The sequence below is a fragment of the Artibeus jamaicensis genome, unplaced genomic scaffold, assembly GCF_021234435.1.
Source record: "Artibeus jamaicensis isolate MK-2021 breed Jamaican fruit bat unplaced genomic scaffold, CSHL_Jam_final contig_777, whole genome shotgun sequence".
Taxonomy (NCBI): Eukaryota; Metazoa; Chordata; class Mammalia; order Chiroptera; family Phyllostomidae; genus Artibeus; species Artibeus jamaicensis.
This window is the reverse complement of record NW_026521966.1, coordinates 703138-726358: the sequence shown is the minus strand read 5'-3', so window position 1 is coordinate 726358 and position 23221 is coordinate 703138. Positions and strand designations below refer to the sequence as shown.

At 39.9% G+C, this 23221-nt stretch overlaps 2 protein-coding genes across 3 annotated transcripts in view; one reads left to right on the top strand and one right to left on the bottom strand.

Annotated features, from left to right (window-relative positions):
• NUP88 (nucleoporin 88) overlaps nt 1–2252 on the top strand; it is a 41782-nt gene extending 39530 nt beyond the window's left edge. For both annotated transcript variants that reach the window (XM_037144256.2, XM_053672590.1), the window contains 7 exons: nt 40–198; nt 487–612; nt 719–784; nt 917–997; nt 1267–1393; nt 1530–1648; nt 2014–2252. In XM_037144256.2, the coding sequence (XP_037000151.2) occupies nt 40–198; nt 487–612; nt 719–784; nt 917–997; nt 1267–1393; nt 1530–1648; nt 2014–2077 (742 nt within the window). In that variant the 3' untranslated portion in view covers nt 2078–2252. The remainder of the gene's footprint in view (nt 1–39; nt 199–486; nt 613–718; nt 785–916; nt 998–1266; nt 1394–1529; nt 1649–2013) is intronic.
• The window catches only part of RABEP1 (rabaptin, RAB GTPase binding effector protein 1), a 111333-nt gene continuing 88151 nt past the window's right edge, over nt 40–23221 (bottom strand). The window contains exons 12-18 of the mRNA XM_037144254.2: nt 19896–19994; nt 15687–15827; nt 11932–12121; nt 11248–11303; nt 7030–7128; nt 6103–6219; nt 40–5095 (exon numbers count right to left, since the gene is read on the bottom strand). Coding sequence (XP_037000149.2) covers nt 4994–5095; nt 6103–6219; nt 7030–7128; nt 11248–11303; nt 11932–12121; nt 15687–15827; nt 19896–19994 — 804 coding nt within the window. The 3' untranslated portion in view covers nt 40–4993. The remainder of the gene's footprint in view (nt 5096–6102; nt 6220–7029; nt 7129–11247; nt 11304–11931; nt 12122–15686; nt 15828–19895; nt 19995–23221) is intronic.

Here is a 23221-nt window from a genome sequence, read left to right as displayed (position 1 = left end):
ATGACTCCATGGTAGATTGTGTTTTTTTAATTTTTGCAGAAGCACAGTCCATCCAGCGTCTCCTCCACTGCTTTGTACTCAAGAAGATGTTGAAGTGGCAGAGTCTCCTCTCCGAATTTTAGCAGAAACTCCGGATTCCTTTGAAAAGCACATAAGAAGCATTTTGCAACGTAGTGTTGCAAATCCAGCGTTTTTGAAGTATGAGGTTTGGGTTATAGGTTTTAAGAACTGGTTCCCTTCTGTTTTTCCAATTACTACTCATTCTTTCTGTTCTCAGCTATAGATTTCATTTTATATACTTTTTATTATGTTGGAGCTTGGAGAAACCCAGGGTGTATTTAATCAGCTAGTGAATAGTCAAAATAGAGACACTTGAGAATGACAAGCGGCAAGTGTGAAAAGGGGGGGAAAGCAGCTATGACTTGAGTCTATTTTTAGTTGTTTTGCTAAGCTACAGACTGTAATGGTAGAAACTTTTTTTAAAAGATCATCTGAAAAAGATATGGCCCCTCCTCCTGAAGAATGTCTGCAGCTCATCAGCAGAGCCACCCAGGTGTTCAGAGAACAGTACATTCTTAAACAGGACCTGGCAAAGGAGGAAATTCAGCGGAGGTAGGATGGCCTTTGCTCACATGCCACCAGCTCCTAGCTGGTAGCTGACCAAGTGTAATGGCCTAGACCTGGATTCCAATTAAATTTCACTTTTTTGTTTTCAAAGGGTCAAATTACTATGTGACCAAAAAAAGAAACAACTGGAAGATCTCAATTATTGTCGAGAGGAAAGGTAAGGGCCAAAAGTAGATGAAAAAATTTTTTTCAGTAAGACTGGAACTGTATCTTACCCTAAAATACTGGATAACATTAGCTGGCTTCACCATCAAGGTGGGCCCTAAGATTCTCATTTTTATGCCATTAGGAAAAGTCTACGGGAAATGGCTGAGCGTTTAGCTGACAAATACGAGGAAGCCAAGGAAAAACAAGAAGACATCATGAACAGGTCAGCGGGTTGTAGAACATTCTGTTACCTGCTCACGTATAACTAATGCTGTTAAGTACTCAGCTGCTGACAGTGTTAAGGAAAATGTGCCTAGGGTGCATCCTTTGAGGCCCACAGCACTGACCTGATTCCCCACCTCTCTTCCGAGGTGTGTGTCAGGGAAGACAGTGTGGTGGTGGTTTACACACCATGAATTAGAGCTTTAGTTGTAACTGGTTCCCTGGGTAGCAGAGATCTTAAGCCAAGATGTTGTTTTGCCTTTTGTAAAGGATGAAAAAAGTACTTCACAGTTTCCATGCTCAGCTGCCAGTCCTCTCTGACAGTGAGAGAGACATGAAGAAGGAGTTACAGCTGATACCTGATCAACTTCGACATTTGGGCAATGCCATCAAACAGGTGGGAGTGAATGCAGGTGGCTAAAATTTGTACTTGTGTTTGTTCTACAGAAAACTTTATAATGTAAAATGATACAGTAAAAACATGTAGCGAACCATAGCTAAATATGTTATCTATGTTCTGTTTGATACTTTAGGTTACTATGAAAAAAGACTATCAGCAGCGGAAGATGGAAAAGGTACTGAGTCCTCAAAAACCCACCATCACTCTCAGTGCCTACCAGCGCAAGTGCATTCAGTCCATCCTGAAGGAAGAGTAAGTAATTCTGCTCAGATATGATTACTTAGCATTTGCACATCAAGTAATTCATAGAATAGGAGCCAATGATAGGTGAGGGCTTCAGAGAGGAGTGTGGTAGACCAAAAATGATGACTTTATTATAAAGAGATTTCATTGACCAAGGGAATATGCTAAAAAATATTTCCAGCATTTGCAATACTGTTTGCCACCATTAGCCTTGAATGTGTAATAAAGACCATTACTGTCTGTCTCAAACCATAAGTTAGCTTTAGCAAAGCACTTCTAATGTCAACATTATTAACTAGTTTCAGTTCTTAACAGTATTAATGACTTACTCATTTGTTGTGTTCCCAATAGTGACTGACTTTATTATTTTACAGGGGTGAACACATAAGAGAAATGGTGAAGCAAATTAATGATATCCGAAATCATGTAAACTTCTGACACCAGGAACAGATTCATACCTGAAGTTAACACAAATGAAGGCTTGAGCTCATATTTGTAAAACAAACAGGTAGCATAGTCTAATTTATAAAGAGGCACTTGGATGAGCTTTGATGTGGTGGTTCATCATTTTTTATACTTTTTTATAATTATTGAATAAATGCTTTTATTTAAACATTGGAATGTGCTTTATATGTAGTAAGCTCAAGTCAATGATTATTTTCAGCAAGGGCCTAGGATTAAAAAAATAAAGCCTGAGACTTTCCATGAACCTGAGTATTCGCCATAGTTGAACAAAATCACAATTAAGAGGTGCATGTTAAAGTACCAGCACCAGAAATATGACTCTGTAGAGGGACAGGACCTTAGAATTCAAAGGAAAAGGCCACACCATATACTAGGCAGCAGCTTTTTTAATGTGAACACTTTCTCCTTCAGTACAGTTAAACGGTTACATCTGAAATCTGCTTAGAGCGGAGTCCAACATCCACACTGCAAGGCCACTGTTGGCTCACTTCCACAGGCAGCATTACCTTTCAGAGCTGAGTCTGGCTGTGCAGTGCACCCCTGGGACACATGTTACTGAGTGAGGATGAGGTACAAGTGTAGGCCCTCAAAGGGAGAAAAACAATTTCCTATGCAGTATATGGTTTTGCTCTCAGTTACCTTTATTTTAGGTGACCTTTTTAAACCTGCCCATGTGGGTTCTGAAAGGTAATACTGTGTCTGCCTAGAAATGGCCAAGTGGCTGCCAGTTAAAAGCCACATGGTAAGGTAGGTTTTAGGTAGGAAGTAAATCAAGTTAGACATGCATGAGAAAAACATGTACAGACTGAGTACAAGCATAGGAACACTTATGAAACCGAACTGATCTTTTCCTTTGTCCAGACAGACTTAAATCCCACCTTCTAAATCAGTTTCCCATATACAGAAAACCCCGTTTAAAGTGTTTCTTACCAGGATGGTGGCACAATGTTTGTTTCATACCAAAAACAGATTATTAACAAAATCTAGTCATAGTTTGGGTTCTTCCAGGATATTTTTCTCAACAAAGTGGCTTCCAACGGTTTGCATCTGCCATGGTGGAGACCACCAAATGGTTCCCCGATCATGATTTTATTGGCCCAACTCCACCTTACAAAGGCAAATACCTGCAGTGTCTCAGCAGAGCAGTTCCCTAGGAGGTACAGTTCAGTTCAGGAAGATTAAAACTGGCTATACTGCCAGTTTTAATATTCTGAGACAAATTAACTCAGGGCTTATCCAAGGGATTCGTCTTACATAATTTAAACATATTTGGGAGTTATTAAAGTTCCCTGTAACTCCATGAGGATGTATGTTTCCTTTATCTAAACCAAGTAGCACTTTATATGAAGGGACTTTAAACCAATTAAAATAATGTTTCATGCATGCCAGGCCTATAGTGCTGTTTCTGTAATTCCTATTTACTTTTAAATTCATTAATCACGAATTCAAGACTACAACAACAACCCAAGGAATGAGGTATGTAGTCCTTGTCCCATGGAAGACAGGATCAAAGATCTTTAGGGCTAGTACATAATCAATTCATTAATAACAAAGACCATTCACTATGAACTATAGCTGATGGTGGCTTTCAACAAGACAATCTACTTAATCCACTTAATTACCATAAGGTTCCTTCAAGTACACTGCTGTTACATAATACCAATCACAAAAATTATTTGAAGACAACTTCATTTTTGAATTATCTGTATCATGAATTAAACAATGTAGGCTCCCACTGGCTCACAGCAGTGGGAGAACAGCCAGCTGGAACCCTTCGTGCTTCCTGCATGTAGGCTGTGGCCAAAGCAGCCTGTTCACTGATGCTTTCTCCACACAGGAAAGGAATCTAACCTCATAGAGATAACAAAACACATTTCCAAACTGATAATGTACCAAACAGGTTTTCCCCAACTTCATAAGCACATCACACTCCAGGCCTAAATTATAAAAGAAAAATACAAAATAGGTATCTGTCACACACAGTTATCGCCATTTTCATATTTGACACTTTAGAAACAGTACTCAGGCCCATTGATCTGAATTGAAAATAAGCAGCATGTTTATAAATTTATAGATGTTGTCGGACATAGCTTGGTTTGTCATATTTCCCACAGATCCAATAACAAAAAGTTTTCAAAAGAGTAGCTGGTACCAATTCAGCTTAACCCTGGTACCTGTGGGCCCATGAAATTCATCCAGGTAACAGAAAAAGTGCTTCCAGTTTCTTGTGCTTTTCCTTTAACTTCAATTTCCAATACATATAGCCCCAACCAAGTTTTCAAATCCTCATAATTCAGTTCTTGAATTGGTTTTGTTTGCCACATCTTAATGGTTCTCAGGCAAGTTTCAGTAGCATTTAAGGTCCTTCAAAGCAATTAAAATAGTTAAAAAGAAAACACTGAGCTAGGAAATACAGTCACTAGCCAATGGCCTGCTCTCAAACTTCATATTTTAATATAAAATATTCATACAGCATACTACACGTCTTGCTAGCTGAATACTGTTACTGATGTACTCTAGATAACAGAAAAAATTACTTCTTCCAATATGTATAAACAGGAAATGTAATTCCAAACACTACTGGGATGGTGCTTTAGGGCAGGGAAATGGATAAACAGGCAAGGAAACAGCACTTTCTCCATCACCAAATCTGTTCCACACCCGCTGGAATCAAGTTTGGAGTCTTGTTCGTGTTCCCATTTTAAAGGTCTTTTTGCTGCAAATTAGCCTGTTTGCTGTTCCCATGCTGCAGTCTTCTTCCACTAGAAACAAACATTTCTCCAGTCTTCCTTTTTTTGTGACTTCTTTAGTTAAGAGTTAAATAATTAATGTTGCTCTAAAGATGAGTTAAAAACCGAAAGTGCAGGCTAGAGTCCTGCTATGACAGTGTCATGTCTCAGGGAGCTGGTTAATGTCTGTCAGTTTGGTGTCATTCAGAATTGCCCGGACTCTCTCCAGGGAGTCTGCTTGCCGGATCCGTTCTAATTGCACCTGGAGAAACAATACAGCGAGCTAAGTACAGATGGCTTCTGCCTAAATTTTCTGAAGTTTACTTTGTTTTAGATGAGATGGAGCAATTCCTAAAAGTTGCTGTGTAGCAGACCCAGTGTAAGGTGCTAGGACTATGGAGGTGAGTGAGAACCCACATTTCTTGGGGGGGCAGGGGGAATTAAAGAAAATTTTGGCACAATATACTAATGTCACTGTAGGCATTCAGGAGCGCCAAGGCAGCACAGGGTTGGGTGGGTACCACTGTAGAGCATGAGGACCTACAAGGGGTTCTATGGGAAGGACAAAGTTAAGCTGAACCTTAAAAAGGAACTGGGGTGATGAGACAATGATGCTTACCAGAGGGACTACCATGCTGTGGGCAAGGAACCACAAGTAGTTAAAATACACTAAAACAGGATGTCAAACTCATTTTCACCAGGGGCCACATCAGCCTCGCGGTTGCCTTCAAAGGGCCAAATGTAATTTCATTTGAAATTGAATTTCAATTTCAAATACCCCTTAACTGTTAAGGGGTAGATACATTTATACTACTACTACTACTGCTACTACTACTACTAGTAGTAGCAGTAGTAGTTGTTGTTGTTACAGTCCTAAAATTATTTCGGCTCTTTGAAGGCAACCTCAAGGCTGACATGGCCCCTGGTGAAAATGAGTTTGACACCCCTGCACTAGAACATAAAATGTAAACTGTAAGGTGGAGAAGTGAATAAAGTGCAGGGGTACGTCTGGTTCGGAAGGGTCTTACATGGTATGCTAAGAACTTTATATTTGACTTTTAAGGACCAACAAGGTAGAGAGGGGAAGGGGCACAAGTCTGAAGTACACACCTGGTTTTTGGCTTAAATGACCAGGCAGGTGTTTGGGCTGGGATAGGGGTAGCCACAGTCTAATCCTGTAGCTATTGTCAGTGGCCGAGTCAAGGATTGGCAAGTTCTGGATACCAAGACTCATGGCTTGGTGCTCTAAGAGTTCTCCAAATGCCTCACCTGAAGGGTCTGAGAAAGCTTTACAAAATCTCTCTGGACTTGTTCACTGACATCTAGTTCTGTCTGCAACCTCTGAGCTTTGTTCTTCTCTTCAAACATTAGTTGTTCAATAGTGACCTAAAAAATACAAGTTTTGAATGAGGACTGTCAAAAAATCATGGGTCAGAATTGTCTAGGTTCCTAAAGTGAAGGGAATATGAAAGCCAGAAGAAAAAGTGACTGAAGTGCTACACACGTACTGCAAACACACACACACAGTCACCCCTCACCCCAGTAGCCTAGTGACCATGGTTAGTCATCAAAAAGCAGCAGCTCAGATTAGTAGCTACTACAGCAATAGGGACAGAAACTTTGGGGACTTCCTCTGACAACCACAACACTCAAGCATATGAAAATTCTCAGCGAGGATACACCAGGCTGTCTCCATTTCAGCTGGACCATGTGGCAGCACCTCCATAAACAAAGGACTATCAAATACCACGTGCAGTTTTTTTTACACTTAATGGTCTGACCTCACAGATTCTGTTTCTAGGAAAACTTCCCCGCAATTAGCTCCATCACTTTTATTCTAATGGGAATAATGAAAAGTTAGGCAGTCTGTATTGTTCAATGAGTATTTGACAAGTCAAACGGAATTGCACTTCTGAAGCAGTGTGTCTAGTTATGGGCAGGGCCACATTTGCCCCATGGTCCTCGAGCACACTGCCTAAAAAGCTGCGAGGCCTATGACACAGGCCAAGAGCTAGCAGTGTGCAGATCTCATCCAACTCTAATGAGATCAGTTCATCTCATTTTCTTTCTGCAAGCAGAGTCTTGACGACTTTCAAAGATGCATTTAAAGTAGCAATATATATTTTTTAAATAGGCAAGATATGGTCTTACATTCTTAGTACTGCTTTTTAATTAAATTACCAACAAAAATATCACCTTAGCAGTAGTTTCTTTTTTTAATTGTTCTTCCAAAGTGATTTTCATTTCCTGAAGGCTCTCAAGCTGTTGAGACTTCTCTCTCAATGTGGACTCCAACTGTGAAAGTAAGAAGAAAGCTGAGACTCACTGCAGGTTGACAGTGCACTGCCTGTAGGAACCTGAGGCCTGGAGAATGATGCCTGAGTTCTCAGGCTTTGCTTGTGTTGTTCTTCTCACCCTCTGGTCTCTGTGAATCTTCTATTTATTCTTCAACACCCATTTCTTTCACTAAACATTAGGCACCTACTATGTTCTAAGGCCTGGCAATGGAGAAATCAGGAAAGACTAATGTAAATAAATAATTCTGACACATGAGTTCTGGCCAAGATGGAGGTGTAGGTGGAAACTCTGTGCCTCCTCACACAAACAAAATTAAGGTCAACAAAGATTTAGGAACAAGAACCAGAACAGACAGAAAACTGAACTGTACAGAAGTACAACAACCATTCAACCAGACCAATAAGAGGAGTGGAGTCGGGGGCCTGAGGGGAGGGGTAAAGGCAGGAAAAGGCAGTGGCTGCCAGACCCAGGAGCTCAGGTGGCACAGGGTTAGCAGACCCCAGGCGTGGAGAGGAAATGAACAGAGCGAGCAAGGTGGCTGACTGACAGCAGTCCCACATTCGTACTCAGATAAACTAGGCAAAAATGGGCAGTGAGACAGACCGCACAACCCAGGGCCCCAGCAATGGGAAATAAAGCCCAAAAGCACAGATTGAAAAAACTTGTGGGGGCTGAGGTGCCGGGAGACTCCCAGCCTCATAGAAGAGTTCGTTGGAGAGACGCACAAGGTCCCAGGAGGACGTACACAAGCCCACCTGCCCAAGAACCAGCACCAGAAGGGCCCAATTTGCTTGTTGGAAGTGGCAGAAGGGACTGAAATCTGAGAAAGAGTGGAACAGGCACCACTGTTCCCTCTCTGGCCCCCACATACAGTGTCACAACCCAGCAATGGGGGTTGCCCAGCCCTGGTGAACACGTTTAGGCTCTGCCCCTCATTCGTAATAGGCACAACCTGACCAAAAAATTATGACTCAAACAGAAGAACAAATCAAAGCCCCAGAGCCAATACTTCTAAGCAACCAAGAGATAGCCAACCTATCAGATGCACGGTTCAAAACTCTGGTGATCAGGATGCTCACAGAACTGGTTAATTTTGGTCACAAATTAGATGAAAAAATGAAGGCTACACTAAGTGAAATGAAGGAAAATGCACAGGGAACCAATAGTGATGGAAAGAAAACTGGGACTCAAATCAAGGGAGTGGACCAGAAGAAAGAAAGAAAGAAACAACCAAACAAAAAAAAAAAATGAAGAAACAAAAATTTTAAAAAAAATGAGGCTAGGCTTAGGAACCCCCAGGACACCTTTAAACATTCCAACATCTGAATTATAGGGGTACCAGAAGGGGAAAAGGAAGAGCAACAAGTGGAAAACTTATTTGAACAAATAATAAAGGAAAACTTTCCCAATCTGGCAAAGGCAATAGAATTCCAGGAAGCCCAGGAAGCCCAGGAAGCTGAGAGAGTCCTAAAGAAGTTGGACCCAAGAAGAACACACCAAGGCACATCATCATTACATTATCCAAGATGAAAATGAAGGAGAGAATTCTAGAAGCAACAAGACATAGGGGACAGTCACCTACAAAGGAGTTCCCATCAGACTGTCAGCTGATTTCTCAAAAGAGACCTTGCATGCAAGAAGGGGAAAGAAGCTGGAAAGAAGTATTCCAAGTCATGAAAGGCAAGGACCTACATCCAAGATTGCTCAATCCAGCAAAGCTTTCATTTAGAATAGAAGGGCAGATAAAGCGCTTCTCAGATAGGGCCAAGTTCAAGGAGTTCATCATCACCAAGCCCTTACTATATGAAATGTTAAAGGGACTTATCTAAGAAAAAGAAGATAAAAAAGATGAACAGTGAAAAGACAGTAAACTCAGTTATTAACAACACCTAAAACAAAAGCAAACAGGAACAGAACTATAGAAATGGAGATCACATGGAGGGTTATCAACAGGGGAGTGGGAAGAGGAGAGAGGGGAAAAGGTACAGAAAATAAGTAGCATCGATGGTAGGTAGAAAATAGACAAGGGGAGGGCAAGAGTAGTGTGGGAAATGTAAATATAGAAGCTAAAGAACTTATGACACATGGACATGAACCAAAGGGGGAATGTGGGTGGGAGGGGGTGTGCAGGGTGGAGGGGAACGAAGGGGGGAAACAGGACAAATGTAATGGCACAATCAGTAAAATATATTATTAAAAAAATAATCCTGACATATGAACATGGATGAAGAAACATTTAATTCTGCCAGAGAAGTTGGGAGAAGGGCTTCCTTGAAGAGATGACATTTGACCCTTAAAAGATGAAAAATTTTATAGGGGAAACAAGAGGGATGGTATGGAGAAGGTGGAGAGAAATACTCCAAAGAGGGAACAGATGACATGAATAAAAAAGTGCCCAAGAACTGCGGTGGGTTTTTGCTGAGCTACAGTACAGAGCATTGGGGTCTTAGAGGCTAAGGCTAGTGAGGCTAAAGAATGAGGACTTGATCCTGGAGGTAAAGAGAACCACTGAAGAGTTTTAAAGCAGACTGGGACATTGTTTATCATTTTTAAAGACCACCATGGTTTATTATGAAGATGGATTGGAACAGGATAAATTTTGGAGGCAGTGAAAGAAGTTAGGCTGTTACAATAAGCCAGGTGAGAACCGAAGTTGGAACCCAAACAGCACTAGGAGTGGAAAGGATGGGACACGACTAGAGTTCTGGTTAAGTTCTGCCAGCATAACCCCAACAGCACAGCAGAGGCAGAAGCCAGACTGCATGGGTGAGGGGTGATGGGAGGTCAGGCAGTGGATATTACTCTTTCATGAACCTTGGCTATAAAAAGAAGACGACTGGTAACTTGAGAAGTATAAGCCAAAGAGAAACTTTTCTCCTCTTAAGAGGAAACACATGTAATGGAAAGACTGATCACAAGGTAGAGGTTCGAGGCCCATGACTGAGGGGTGGAGGGGGTAGGGACTGAGAGGATGTCTGCAAAAGATGTGAGGATTCAGCCAAAGCACAAGTGCAGTGATAGAAGACTGGTCAAAACCAGGTCATCTTCTCTGATGAAACAGGAGAGAAAAGGCTAGGAAGAAAAGTAAGAGAACAAATAACTGAGGGGCCAGGAAGCTGAAGGTGACCCCACTGATGATGGGTATAAGACCACCATCTCTGAGTGAGGGGGTAAGGTGAGTGTGACTGTCTGACACAGCTGCTGTGAGGGAGAGAGGAGAGATAATGAAGGCCAAATGAAAGGCTGATTAACACCTGAGGCTCAACTGATGGCCAGTGTGCAGCGTGACTCATTCCAGGGGCATCCCCAGCTGGGGCAGGGGCAGAGCAGGTGCACACCAGGATCGCTTCGGAGTTGGGCGGTATTGAGTGAGGGCAGCAGAAAGACAAGAAGTCATGGGACCCGCAGGTGTATTGGTAGGAGACTGACTAGTTGAAGCAAGCCACAGAAGATACAGCTTAGAAGTGAAGAAAGCAAAGCCATAAAAAAGTCACTAAGGCAGAAAGAAAAGGAAAAGTTCAGGGAATTGAACGTCTAAATGAGGTACTCACAGACAGTTGGGCTCATGGGATTTAAGTACTGAAAGGATGGTAAACTAGGATCAGGGAACAGGGGGCTGCAGTGAGATGTCAGAGGTGGGGCTTGGCACAGCCAAGAGTATGTGAAGGAAAGGGTGGGGGAAGCAAAGGTCATTGAGTAAATGAACACTGAGGCCAGAGAGTTGAGTGGGGTTGTATTGAGGACTCTAAGCCAGCTAGAAAACATCACCTTCTATGTGTAAAAGACTTTGTACATCTTTCTACTGTAGGTTTAAGTATGTATCATGTCACAACCATGCTTTGCCCGTGTTCCCACTATGGTGGAAACCCCAGGCTGCAGCCACATCTCAGTCTTCCCGGTACCTCTCTAGTCAACATGTGGCCTGACTCAGAGCAGAGTGGCAATAATGGTCTCCATTATTATCATCCCTTTTTCCACTGTATTTTTCCCACTAGACTTAAGTCCCTTGAGGGCAGGGACATGTCATAACTACAGTTTATTCCTTGGGTCTAGCACAGTGGGATTCAATTAATTGTAAGTTGCTGATGGGATTAATTTGAAACTCATGAAACTCACCTGTCCTTTTTCTACTTTTATTCTTTCTAATTCAGCTTTTAAGCTAGAAATGGAAGCTATAAGGGGGGAAAAAAAAGACAGAAGTGTTAGCGTTTATTATTGTGAATTTAAATCATTTTCTTACCATTCCCCCTTTCCTACCATAAATTCAATCTCATAAAGAAAAAAGTTAAATATATATACTGAACATGGGAGGAAAAAACCAACATCTTTTCTCAAATTATCAGCGACCAATCACCATAACAATCAAGCTCAGGGAAAGGGAGAGTCCACGCAAATACTATCATCATAAACTCCTAAATTTTTCTGATATCCACATCCATCTCTGGGTGTGCAGTGGAGATATTCCCCACGGGAGTCTTTTAACCCATCAAAGTTCTGCAAGGAAATCCCACCTATCTAGTCACATTCCCCAGTGGTCTCAGTTCAAGTGTAGACTTTCCCATCTTTTAGTAATTGCCAGAGAGAGGCCATTAGTGCTCTTAAAAAGACTGAGTTTGGGTTTTTTTCCCTCCCAATTATTAGATAATCAGAACATTTGGGAAAATGGACTGAGACCTTACTTAACTCTTTCCTATACTTTTCTGTTTTCCACATTCTATGACCAGGTATTACTTCTTATAATCAGAAAAAAAAGTTTTATTTAGTGCCTCCAATTCTAAACTACATCACTTTTATCTTCACCTATTTCTTCCTTGCAGTTTTCTATTTCTAATTGCAGAGTTTCTTCAAGGTTCTCTTTTAAACACTGTTCCGCCTGAATCTGTTCTTTTAGGAAAAGTATTTCCGCCTTCAGTTTTTCTTCCATGTGGTCTGCTGCTGTCCGCACATTAATGATATTCTCACGGTATTTTAACACCAACTCTCGGAGTTCCTGGATTCAAGAAACAAATGATTATTCAGTTTGGGGCGGGGGGGTGAAAGAAAAAAGAGACTAAAGACTTTCTGCACCCAGAATTTCAGATGAATACTGTTTTGTTTTGTTTTGTTTTGTTTTTAATTCTTACACAAGGACATTTTTCATTGTCTTTAGAAAGAAAGGAAGGGAGGGAGGGAGAGAGAGAGAAACATCCATCTGTTGCCTCCCACACGCACCCCAACCAGGGATGGAACCTGCAACCTTTCAGTATACAGGACTAATACTCCAATAAACTGAGCCACACCAGCCAAGGCTCAGATATTGTTTTAAATGGTTAAAAAATAAAGACTTCCAATTCCGCCCCACTTGGGGCTTCAAGGGGCAGGTATCATGTATGTCGTGTTAACATTCAGCATATTATAGAAATAAGACATTTCCAGCCAAAAAGTGTGTACTGTGAACTACTTATTTTTCCCTCAAAATTGTTTCATAAGCAGAAAAATAAAAATGTTAAGTGACTTACAATGTGGCGCTCACCATGAATGGCTTAGGAGCTTCTACTATTAATTGCTTAAATTTGAGGAGAGTTAGGGTATAAGAAGCAAAGAAACAAACTCAGAAACAAATGTGAACTCTAATAAGATAAAAATTATTTACTTTTTCATTCGACCACTTGTTGAACATCTACCACAAGCAAAGTACTATGTTAGGCTAGAGGCAAATATGACAAAGAATGGCTTTCTAAGGTGATCAGCTTTTTGCTATAATCAATTTAAATCTTTTTTTTCTCTAATTTTTCTGAAAGACTATTTATTTATTTTTGAAGAGAGGGAAAGGGAGAGAGAGGAAGAGGAACGCTGATGTAAAAGAGAAACACTGATCAGTTCTCTCTCTCATACCTGGCCCGACCAGGGGTACAGCCCACAACCCAGGCATGTGCCCTAACCAGGAATCAACCTGCAGCCCTTCACTTTGTGAAATGACACCCAAAGAGCTACATTAAGTTAGGGCTTCCCTAAATTTTAATTGTCTACTTTAAGGCCTCCCAATTATATATCATAAAATAACTCTAAAGCAAAAAAACATGATTCTTAGATAACTAGCAAATGTATATAAATTAAAGAACAGCAAGAAAAATGTAAAAAACTGTTACAAGTATTTCAAAATATTTACTGCTCAAGTAGGTCTAAGAATCAAGGCTTACAGGCAAGACTGATTATATCATTCTAGGCTTCTTGGATTTTTTTTAAATTTAGAAATAAACAGTTTCTAGAGAACATTGAAGAGAGAATTTTTTCTGCCAAAGAGAAAAACTTAACAGAGGTGTTAAGCAGTATGCAAAAACAGACAGGTTCCCAGAACTTCCCCCTCGATGGGATCAGTAGCCAGTTCAGAAAGGAAAGAGCTCTCTCAGGAGAGGACCAGTGCTTGAGCTGAGATGGGGAGGGGGTAAGAGGGAAAGCAAGGAGCTAACAGCTCCTTGGTAGGCAGCCAATGGAGCCACTGTGAATGAGTAAAACAAAAACCAAAAATAACAGTGATGTTAATGCATACACACAGGAAAAAAGAAAAAAGGACGAGGTCCAGATTGTAGAGGGTATAGAGGTAATAAGCTTAGGGAAAACTGTAATGTTTGATTGTTAAGTAATGTTTAACAATTATAATTTTTTAAATAAAAGAACAAAAGGATTTTATGAATAACATTTTTCTATTTTGTTTTGAAAATTGCTCTAAGAAATCTCACCTCTGCCTATACTGTCTGTAGTGTTTACATGGGTTTAGCCTAAGGTAATATTTCTTAAAATGTTAAACAATATTAAAATGTATGGTACTAAAGGTTGGAGAAAGTTAGGAGGTAGTTATGAACATCTCTAAGAAACCTGGTTTTGCAACCCAGGCTCACCCAACCACAGAAGAATGGAAGTGACTAAAACTGTTGAAAAGTCACTGGAAGTCAGAGGAAGGAGACTGCAGTATATACCCTTTTAAGTGCTAAACAGAAAAACAAACATTACAAGAATCCAGCTTGGTAATCTCTTCAAACATTTAATTTCTGGTGCATTCTCTATCTGGTCCTGCAAGAATAACTTACAGACCTTTAATATGGCAAAGGATTCTTACATATAACACTGACGGCTCTAGGAAAAGGAGCAAAAAATAGGTAGCTTGGACTATTTATCAAAATTAAAAATTTTTGCCCTGGCCAGCCTGGCTCAATTGGAGCGTTGTCCCATATACCAAAAACGGTCACAAGCTTGATTCCTGGTCAGGGCACATACCCAGGTTACAGGTTCAATCCCCAGTCAGGGCATGTTACAGAAGGCAACTAACTGATATTTCTTTCTCCCTCTTCCTCCCCTCCCCGGCTTTCCTTTCTCTCTGAAAAGCAATGGGGAAAAAAATGTCCTCGGGTAAGGATAAAAAAAATTTTTTTAACTTTTGTGCCTCAAGACAATCCACAAAATGAGAGGAAATATCTGCAAATAGTAATTTACCTGATAATGGACTTAACATGGAGAATATAAAAAGAACTCTTATAACTCAATAAAAAAAAATTTTTAAAGATTTTATTTATTTATTTTTAGAGGGGAAGGAAAGGAGAGAGGGAGAGAAACATCAATGTATGGTTGCCTTTCATGCGTCCCCTGCTGGGAACTGGCCTGCAGGGAACCGTCCTGCAACCCCGGTGTGTGCCCTGACTGGGAATCGAACCGCGATTGTCTGGTTCGAAGGCCCGTGCTCAATCCACTGAGCTACACCAGCCAGGGCTCAATAAAAATTTTTAAATGAGCAAAGGATATGAATAGATATTTCTCCAAGGAAGATATACAAAGGGCCAATAAACACACGAAAAGATGCTCAATCAGACATTAGGAAAACGCAAATCAAAACCACAATGATACCACTTCACACTCACTAGGATGGCTATAATCAAAAAGTGAGACAAGTGTTGGTAAGGATGTGAAGAAATCCTCAAAAAACTAAACACTGAGTTCTTACATGACCCAGCAATCCTACTCTTAGGTTTATTCCCCAAGAAAAATGAAATACATGTCTGCGTGAAAGCCCACATATGCATGTTTCAGCAACGTTATTCGTGACAGTCCCAAAGTGGAAGCAACCCAAACGTCCATCAACAGACGAATGGTAACAAAATATTCAGCCATAAAAAGAAATGAAGGACTGATACATGCTACAACATGAATGAACCTTGAAAACAGTATGCTATGTGATAAAACCCAGTCACAAAAAGACTACAGATTGTATGATTCCATTCATGTGTCCAGTACACAGCCACCTACAAACACTAAGTAGATTAGCAATTGCTTAAGCCTCTGGGGTAAAGAAATAAAGGGTAAGGAGTACCTTTTTGAGGTGATGAAATGTTCTAAATTGACTGCGGTGATGGCCACATATCTGAGAGTACACTAAAAACCACAGAACTATACATTTTAAATGAGTGAATTACTTGTTATGTTAATTGTATCTCAATAAAGCCTGCTTAAAAAAAAAAAAGAATGTATAGCCATTTCAGAAAATGTACTTGTTTACACTTTTGATCATGTCGAAAATAAGTTACCTCTATAGCGTCTGGGAGAATGAAGTCTTCTGCTTGCTGTAATGACACATGCAAGCTATGCTTTCCCTGAAGACTGTCATTATCTTTTTGTAACCTCATCAGCTCTTCTGAAACCTGTTCCCGTGACTGCATCAGCACTGCCTAAAATAGAAACAGATACTAATCACAGCCAGAAAGTTAAATCCTATCTGCTGATAGCTATACCAGAGAAACACAAGGCCAAACCAGATGAAGGCTGAGAATAGAGGATACAGAAAGCTCTGTAAGAATTGCAACTAGCAGCTCAGAGGTTTTTTGACTTGCAGCCTTTACATATATTGAGGTGGACAGCGATGAAGCAAATTATCTGAGCTGCTTCTCCTGCTTCTACCAAAAGCCTGAAAGTAATGAATTTCTTCTACTATCTCCCTGAACTATAAAAGAAACAGTATCTCTAGGTAGATGAAGAAGGTGTCTGACACAAGACTTACAACAAATAGAGCACACGCTCCCAGACAACTCCCAATTCCTGACAGAATGCATTCAACAGGAAGCAGGGAAAAACAAAAAGCAGAGTTTTCATTCTTCATTATGTGTACCTGTGTTCAACCTCAGGATTATTGTCAATAGCCTAAGAACCCCCAAAATTAGATATCATAAAGAGGATAAATATTTAGGAAATGTAAGACGCTTGAGAAGCTCATTCTTTTTTTTTTTTTCTAAAAACTCCGAGAAGCTCATTCTTAAATTGGGACATGCTCCTACTTCTGCTTGTTGATGTATAAAACAATTTCCAGTACCTCACATGAATTTATGTCAACATAAAAGTTATTCTAACTAATCTGAATATAAAATAAAATTCTACAAAAGCATTTAACTTCCACTGTTTTATATATACATAAATTTAGATTACTCATTCATCCAATACTTATTTAGTAGCTACTACTCTCTGCTAGGTGTTTTGATGCCCATGGAGGATAAAAGACCGACTGCCCTGCAGAAACTCATGGTACAGTGAGGGAAAGATAAATAAACCAAAAATTACCAACTGTTCTACAAGTGCTGTGACAGAGTGGGTAGAGCAGTGGTAAAAGGACACAGGGTACCCAACTAGGGAAGAACATTTCCCAGAGAAGGTGATCACAATAAGGTGTCCTAAAGGACAAATCGGCTGCCAGCCAGCAGGCAGGGTCATGCATAAACTTTAGTTAATTCTACCAGCTCTTATATATCTTTAAATGACAATCAGTTGTGCTTTATGCTCACTTTCAACCCATTTACAACAAAATATTGGCATCCCACTACCTTTCAGATATGAAGGAAGGGAAAGGATAATATGTATATATTTGCTTGTAAAGACAAAAAACAGAAAGGTAAAAAATAAATTTAAATGATCATGGATGGGAGTGGATGATAACAGGGTGAAAGAAAGAGGGAATGGAAGTGAAACTTCTGATTATACATTTTTCAGTTTGGATTTATGAACCATACTGCATGTTCAAAAAATTAATTAAAAAAGAAAAAAATCCAAAAATGTAATACAAATAAGAAACAAATGGAGCTAACCACATTATCAAATCAATAGCATAAGCACAAAGAGAAAACTCAAGTTAACTCACAGGACCCAGACCAAAAACCCTCACCAGGGGTTCACTCTAGGGGCAAAAAGAAGTACAAAGAAATGTTGAACTTCACATGGTCGGTTTGCTGTGGTAGGAATTGATGAAATTATTTTGTCTCCACCTTCACCAAGTGATCAAATTTAACACTGCCAATAATGGAACCACCCATTAGATGCATCTTGATGTTATAAATTTCCCACTGAATAATTTCATCTATATAGTATTCTTACCAAAATGTCTAATCTGAATCTAATCGTGCAGAAATAATCAGACAAATGTATTCTATATGGCGATTGCTCTGGACTCTTAAAAAAACATTAATGTCATACAATTAAAAATTTAAAAAAAAAAACTGGCTACTGTTCTAAATCAAAGGAGACTAAAGTGACCTAACAACAAAAATACAACACATGATGCCTGACTGCTTCCTCAATTGAAAAAACTGAAACTATCACTAAAAAACAATCCAAAACTTTTGGGGATTATGTTATACCGAACAACACAGGTTTGAACTGCACGGGTCCATTTACATGCAGATTTTTTCAATAAATACACAGAGTACTGTAAGTGTATCTCCTCTTCCTTATGATCTTCTTAATAACATTTTTTCTAACTTAAGAATACAGTATATAATACATATAACATACAAAATATAAGTTAATCAACTGTTTATGTTACTGGTAAGGCTTTCAGTTAACACTAAGCTATCAGCAGTTATGTTTTGGGAGAGTTGAAAGTTATATGTGGTGGGGTCAGCATCCCTAACCCCTACACTGTGGCACAAGGGTCAACTGTAATAATAATATAACTGTTATAATATAATAATAGTATAACACTTATGCAGAACAGTATTTCTTATAGTTAGGAAACACATACTGAAATATTTAGAAGTATATGATGTCTACAACTTAATTCCAAATTGTTCTGAAAAATATACAGGGTGGGGGCAAAAGTAGGTTTACAGGTATGAAACATGAAACAGTACATGAAACAGAACTTATTCTTGTATTACTATTTATTGTTATATTACTTTCCATATGAACTGTAAACCTGCTTTTACCTCACCCTATACATACATTTATATGAAAGAGAATGAGAAACTGCAAGTATGAAAAAATGTGGCAACATATTAACAACTGCTAAATCTAAATGATTTTATGAGTGTTCATTCCTTAAACCTCTCTTTAAGTTTGAAATTTTTCAAAATAAAAAGTTAGCGGAAAATATTAAGATCCCAATACTACCATAGCTACTATTCTCCGAAGCAGCAAAAGAAATTAAGTTTCTCAGTATGTTGATTACTAGAGGGAAAGGGGCCCGGGGAAGGTAAAAGAGGGTATATGGGATTAAATAATGATGAAAGAAGACTTGATTTAGGGTAGTAAACACACAATACAATACACAGATGGGGCATTGTACACCTGAAACCTATATAATGTTATTAACCAATGTCACCCCAATAAATTCAATAAAAAAGGAACAAAAAGAAGTTGAGTTTTTCTTTCTCAACATATAAAATTTCAAAGGCCATTTCAACAAAACTATAAGGTACTCAACCTTAATTTAAGTAATTCTTCAATGTCACCTACAACGTATTCATTTTTAGAAAAATCAACTTTGTAAAATGTTGGCAAAAGCAATGGGTTTAAAAAAAATGGTAAGGAAAAGATAAGAGGGGACAGAAGAATGTAAGAAGGCTAGCACTGAATCTTTGTCAGCATTTAACAGTGGTTTTCAGATCAACGATTTTTATTTTATATTGTCTAATTAATGAAAAATCATGAAATTCTCTATGGTCAATGATTAGGATGAGATGCTTCCCCACAGGCCAAGGCTAGTATTGAGGAATCAGCTCAAAGGGTCTTTCAGATACTCACCAATGCCAACCAAAAACAAACCACTACCATACAACCCAAGGCTTTTTTTTGGTCATCCCTGAAAGAGCTGTATAAGAAGCAACTCTGTAGGATCATCCCAGCAGAGCCAACTATGCTCTAACTTACAAAGGGCCATCAGATGCAAGGTCTCAACTTTGAGAAAAAAAGAGTAATAAGGCAACTGCAGTCAAACTACTGAGGAGGCCCAAATCTGGACAACTGTTTTGCAAAGGTTCTAGCCGGCTCTTCTTCAAGAAGCTCTCTACCCCCACCTAACTCAAAATTAATGGCCTTCTCTAAGTTCCCCAGTACCAAGGCAGTATGGTGCATTTTCATTATATCTCATGTGCAATTATGAGGCTATTTTAAGCAAATTTGCTCTCCAGGAAAAGCATGACTGCTCATAAGCTGTGACTGCTAGGGCTTTGAGAGATTTCAATTTTTAGTATTTAGAACTCAAAGTTAAATGGTGATCCAGAGTTTATTCTCTTTAGGTTTCCCAAATCAGAAAAATAAATAAGTAAAAAATTAGAATATTGGGGGTTTAAAGAAAGAAATAATGTCTTTACATAATAATGTCTACATACTCTTGTCTATTACTGATGTTCTATAGGCCCTGGAGAACATAACAATAACCACTTTGGCCTAGAACTCATATCAAAGAAAATTTCAAGATACAACAAAAAGGACAATATTTAACATAGTTAATGTTTCTTTAAATGTTAACTTACCATCTGTTCCTGAACATCCCTCTTTGCTTGGGAAAAGCCCTGTTGTAACTCTTCAAGTAAAATCTCAGATGCCTGGGCTCTTAGAACAAGGGCAGAGATCTTAAAAAAACAATGCATACGCAGAAAGTAACAGTTAATAAACTAGTTATTCTGAAACTAACCCTCCCATCTCTGCTTAAAGAATTATGTTGTATTAGTTCACTGTAACCCACTCATTCAACAGATGTGTATGCATCTGCTATGTACAAAGCCTCAGGCTTTCAGATGACACAAGGCAGTACTCAAGTCCCCAGAAAAGCATGCTGTCACACAGAAGCAAACAGCAGTCTCTAGACACAGATATTAATTAATCCACGTGACTTAGTTATGAAATATTAACCTTAAAGGAGCTAAAAAATTAATAAAAATTAAAACTCTGTCCACAAAAAACCACACAGTTTAAAGGATAAATTAGTCTTTTCTGAATAGCTGAAATAGTCTAAGATGGTTAACTAACAGCAATAAACAAATGATTGCATCACTGAACTCCAAACTCCCTTGAATTAATGTTCCTCAGCAAGGATTTATGTGAAAGTTGATGACTCATGTGAATTATAAAATAAATCAAAATAAACTTGTTCAGGAACTTAAAAATTATTGTCAGAATTCTGCTTCCACTTTCCGCCAAGGTGGAGACATAGATAGATATACTGTGCCTCCTCCCACAACCAAAAGAAGGACAACAACAAATTTAAAAACAATAAACCATCAGAACTGACAGAAAATTAAACTGTATGAAAGTCCATCAACCAAGGAGTTAAAGAAGAAACATTCATCTAGACTGGGAGGAGGGGAGGAGATGGGCAGTGGGGCAGAGAGGACTCTCCACAAAGCAGCGGCTAGCAGACCCAGAGAGGCAGCCGATTGTGGACTGGGTGTCCTACATTCACCTACAGGATACAGATAAACCAGAAGGAACAATGGGGGAGTGAGACAGACCACACAACACAGGGTGCCAGCACAAGGAAATAAAGACTAAAAGCCTCTGACTAAAAAACACCTGTGGGGATTGAGGCGGCAGCAGGAGAAACTCCCAGCCTAACAGGAGAGTTCACTGGAGAGACCTACAGGGTCACAGAACGTACACAAGCCCACCCACACAGGAATCAGCACCAGAAGGGCCCAATTTAATTGTGGGCAGTGGGGGAAGTGACTAAAATCCGGCAGAGAGCAGAGCAACCAGCATTGCGCCCTCTTGGACCCCTCCCCCACATACAGCATCACAACACAGCAACATGAGTTTGCCATGGCCTGATGAATACCTAAGGCTCCGCCCCTTACTATGTAACAGGCATACCAAGACAAATAAAAAAATAATAATAAAGACCCAAATAAAAGAACAGATTAAAGCTCAAAAAAAAATACAACTAAATGATAAAGAGATAGCCAACCTACCAGATGCACAGTTCAAAACACTGGTAATCAGGATGCCCACAGAATTGGCTGAATTTGATCACAAATTAGATGAAAAAATGAAGGCTATGCTAAGTGAAATAAAGGAAAATATACAGGGAACCAACAGTGACAAGAAGCAAAATTGGGACTCAAATCAACACTTTGGAGGAGAAGAAAGAAATAAACATTCAACCAGAATAGAATGAAGAAACAAGAATTCAAAAAAATGAGGAGAGGCTTAGGAACCTCCAGGACATCTTTAAACGCTCCAACATCCGAATTATAGGGGTACCAGAAGGGGGAAAGAAACAGCCACCAGTGGAAAACTTATTTGAACAAATAATAAAGGAGAACTTCCCCAATCTGGCAAAGGAAATAGACTTCCAGGAAGTCCAGGAAACTCAGAGAGTCCCAAAGAAGTTTGACCCAAGGAGGAACACACCAAGGCACATCATCATTACATTAGCCAAGATTAAAATGAAGGAAAGAATCTTAAAAGCAGCAAGACAAAAGGATATAGTAACCTACAAAGGAGTTCCCATCAGATTGTCAGCTGATTTCTCAAAAGAGACCTTACAGGCAAGAAGGGGCTAGAAAGAAGTATTTCAAGTCATGAAAGGCAAGGACCTACATCCCCGATTACTCTATCCAGCAAAACTTTCATTTAAAATGGAAAGGCAGAGAAAGTGCTTCTCATATAAGGCCAAGTTAAAGGAGTTGATCATCACCAAGCCCTTATTATATGAAATGTTAAAGGGACTTATCTAAGAAAAACAAGATAAAAACGTACAGTAAAATGACAGCAAACTCACAATTATTTCCAACCACACCTAAAACAAAAACAAAAACTAAGCAAACAACTAGAAAAGGAACAGAACCACAGAAATGGAGATCATATGAAGGGTTACCAGCAGGGGAGTAGGAGGGGGAGAGAGGAAGAAAAGGTACAGAGAATAGGTAGCATAGATGGTAGGGAGAAACTAAATGGGGCAAAGGGGTAAGAATAGTATGGGAAATGTAGAAGCCAAAGAACTTCTATGCGAGGACTTCCGCCAAGATGGAGGCATAGGTGGAGACACCATGCTTTCTCACACAACCAAGTTTGGAGACAACTAAATATTAGCAACAGAAAACACAGCCAGAACACAGAAAATTGAACTTTTCGGAAGTCTGTTAACAACAAATTCTTCAGCCTGACCGGTAAGAGGGGAGAAGCCAGCAGCTGGCAGAGCGGGGTAGCACAGGAAAACTCGGTCAGACAGACTCAGGTGCGAGGAATCCAGGCACAGGGTTGGACCTAGTGAGAGACCCAGCGACTGCGGGGAACAGAGAGGGAGCTGGGCTGCAGGTTGACTGTGGTCGCGCATTCGTGCGCGGATAGACAAGCGAGGGAGTGGGCAACTGGACCAGAACCCAGCGGGTCCCCTCTGCTAGCGGTAGCGGAGGGCGCTGCCATTTCCCCGCTCTGACCCCACCTCCACATACAGGGTCATAACCCAGAGACTCTGAGTGGCCCGGCCCTGGTGAACAACCTAAGGCTCTGCTCCTCACCCAGCGGTGTGAAACAGCAGTGGAGATCGCCATTTCCCTGCTCTGACCACGCCCCCACATACAGCATCACAACCCAGCCAGCTGGGAGTCCAAGGCTCCACTCCTCATACTTAATGGGCGCGAACAGACCAAAAATGGCTCGAGAAGATCTCAAAGCCCCAGAGCCCATAAATCTAAGCGATGAAGAAATAGCAAAACTCTCAGACGCACAGTTTAAAACACTGGTCATCAGGATCCTCACAGAACTGGTTGATTATAGCCACAAATTAGAGAAACATATGAAGGCGAAACTAATTGAAATGAATGGAATTGCACAGGAAACCAATAGCGATGAAAAGGAA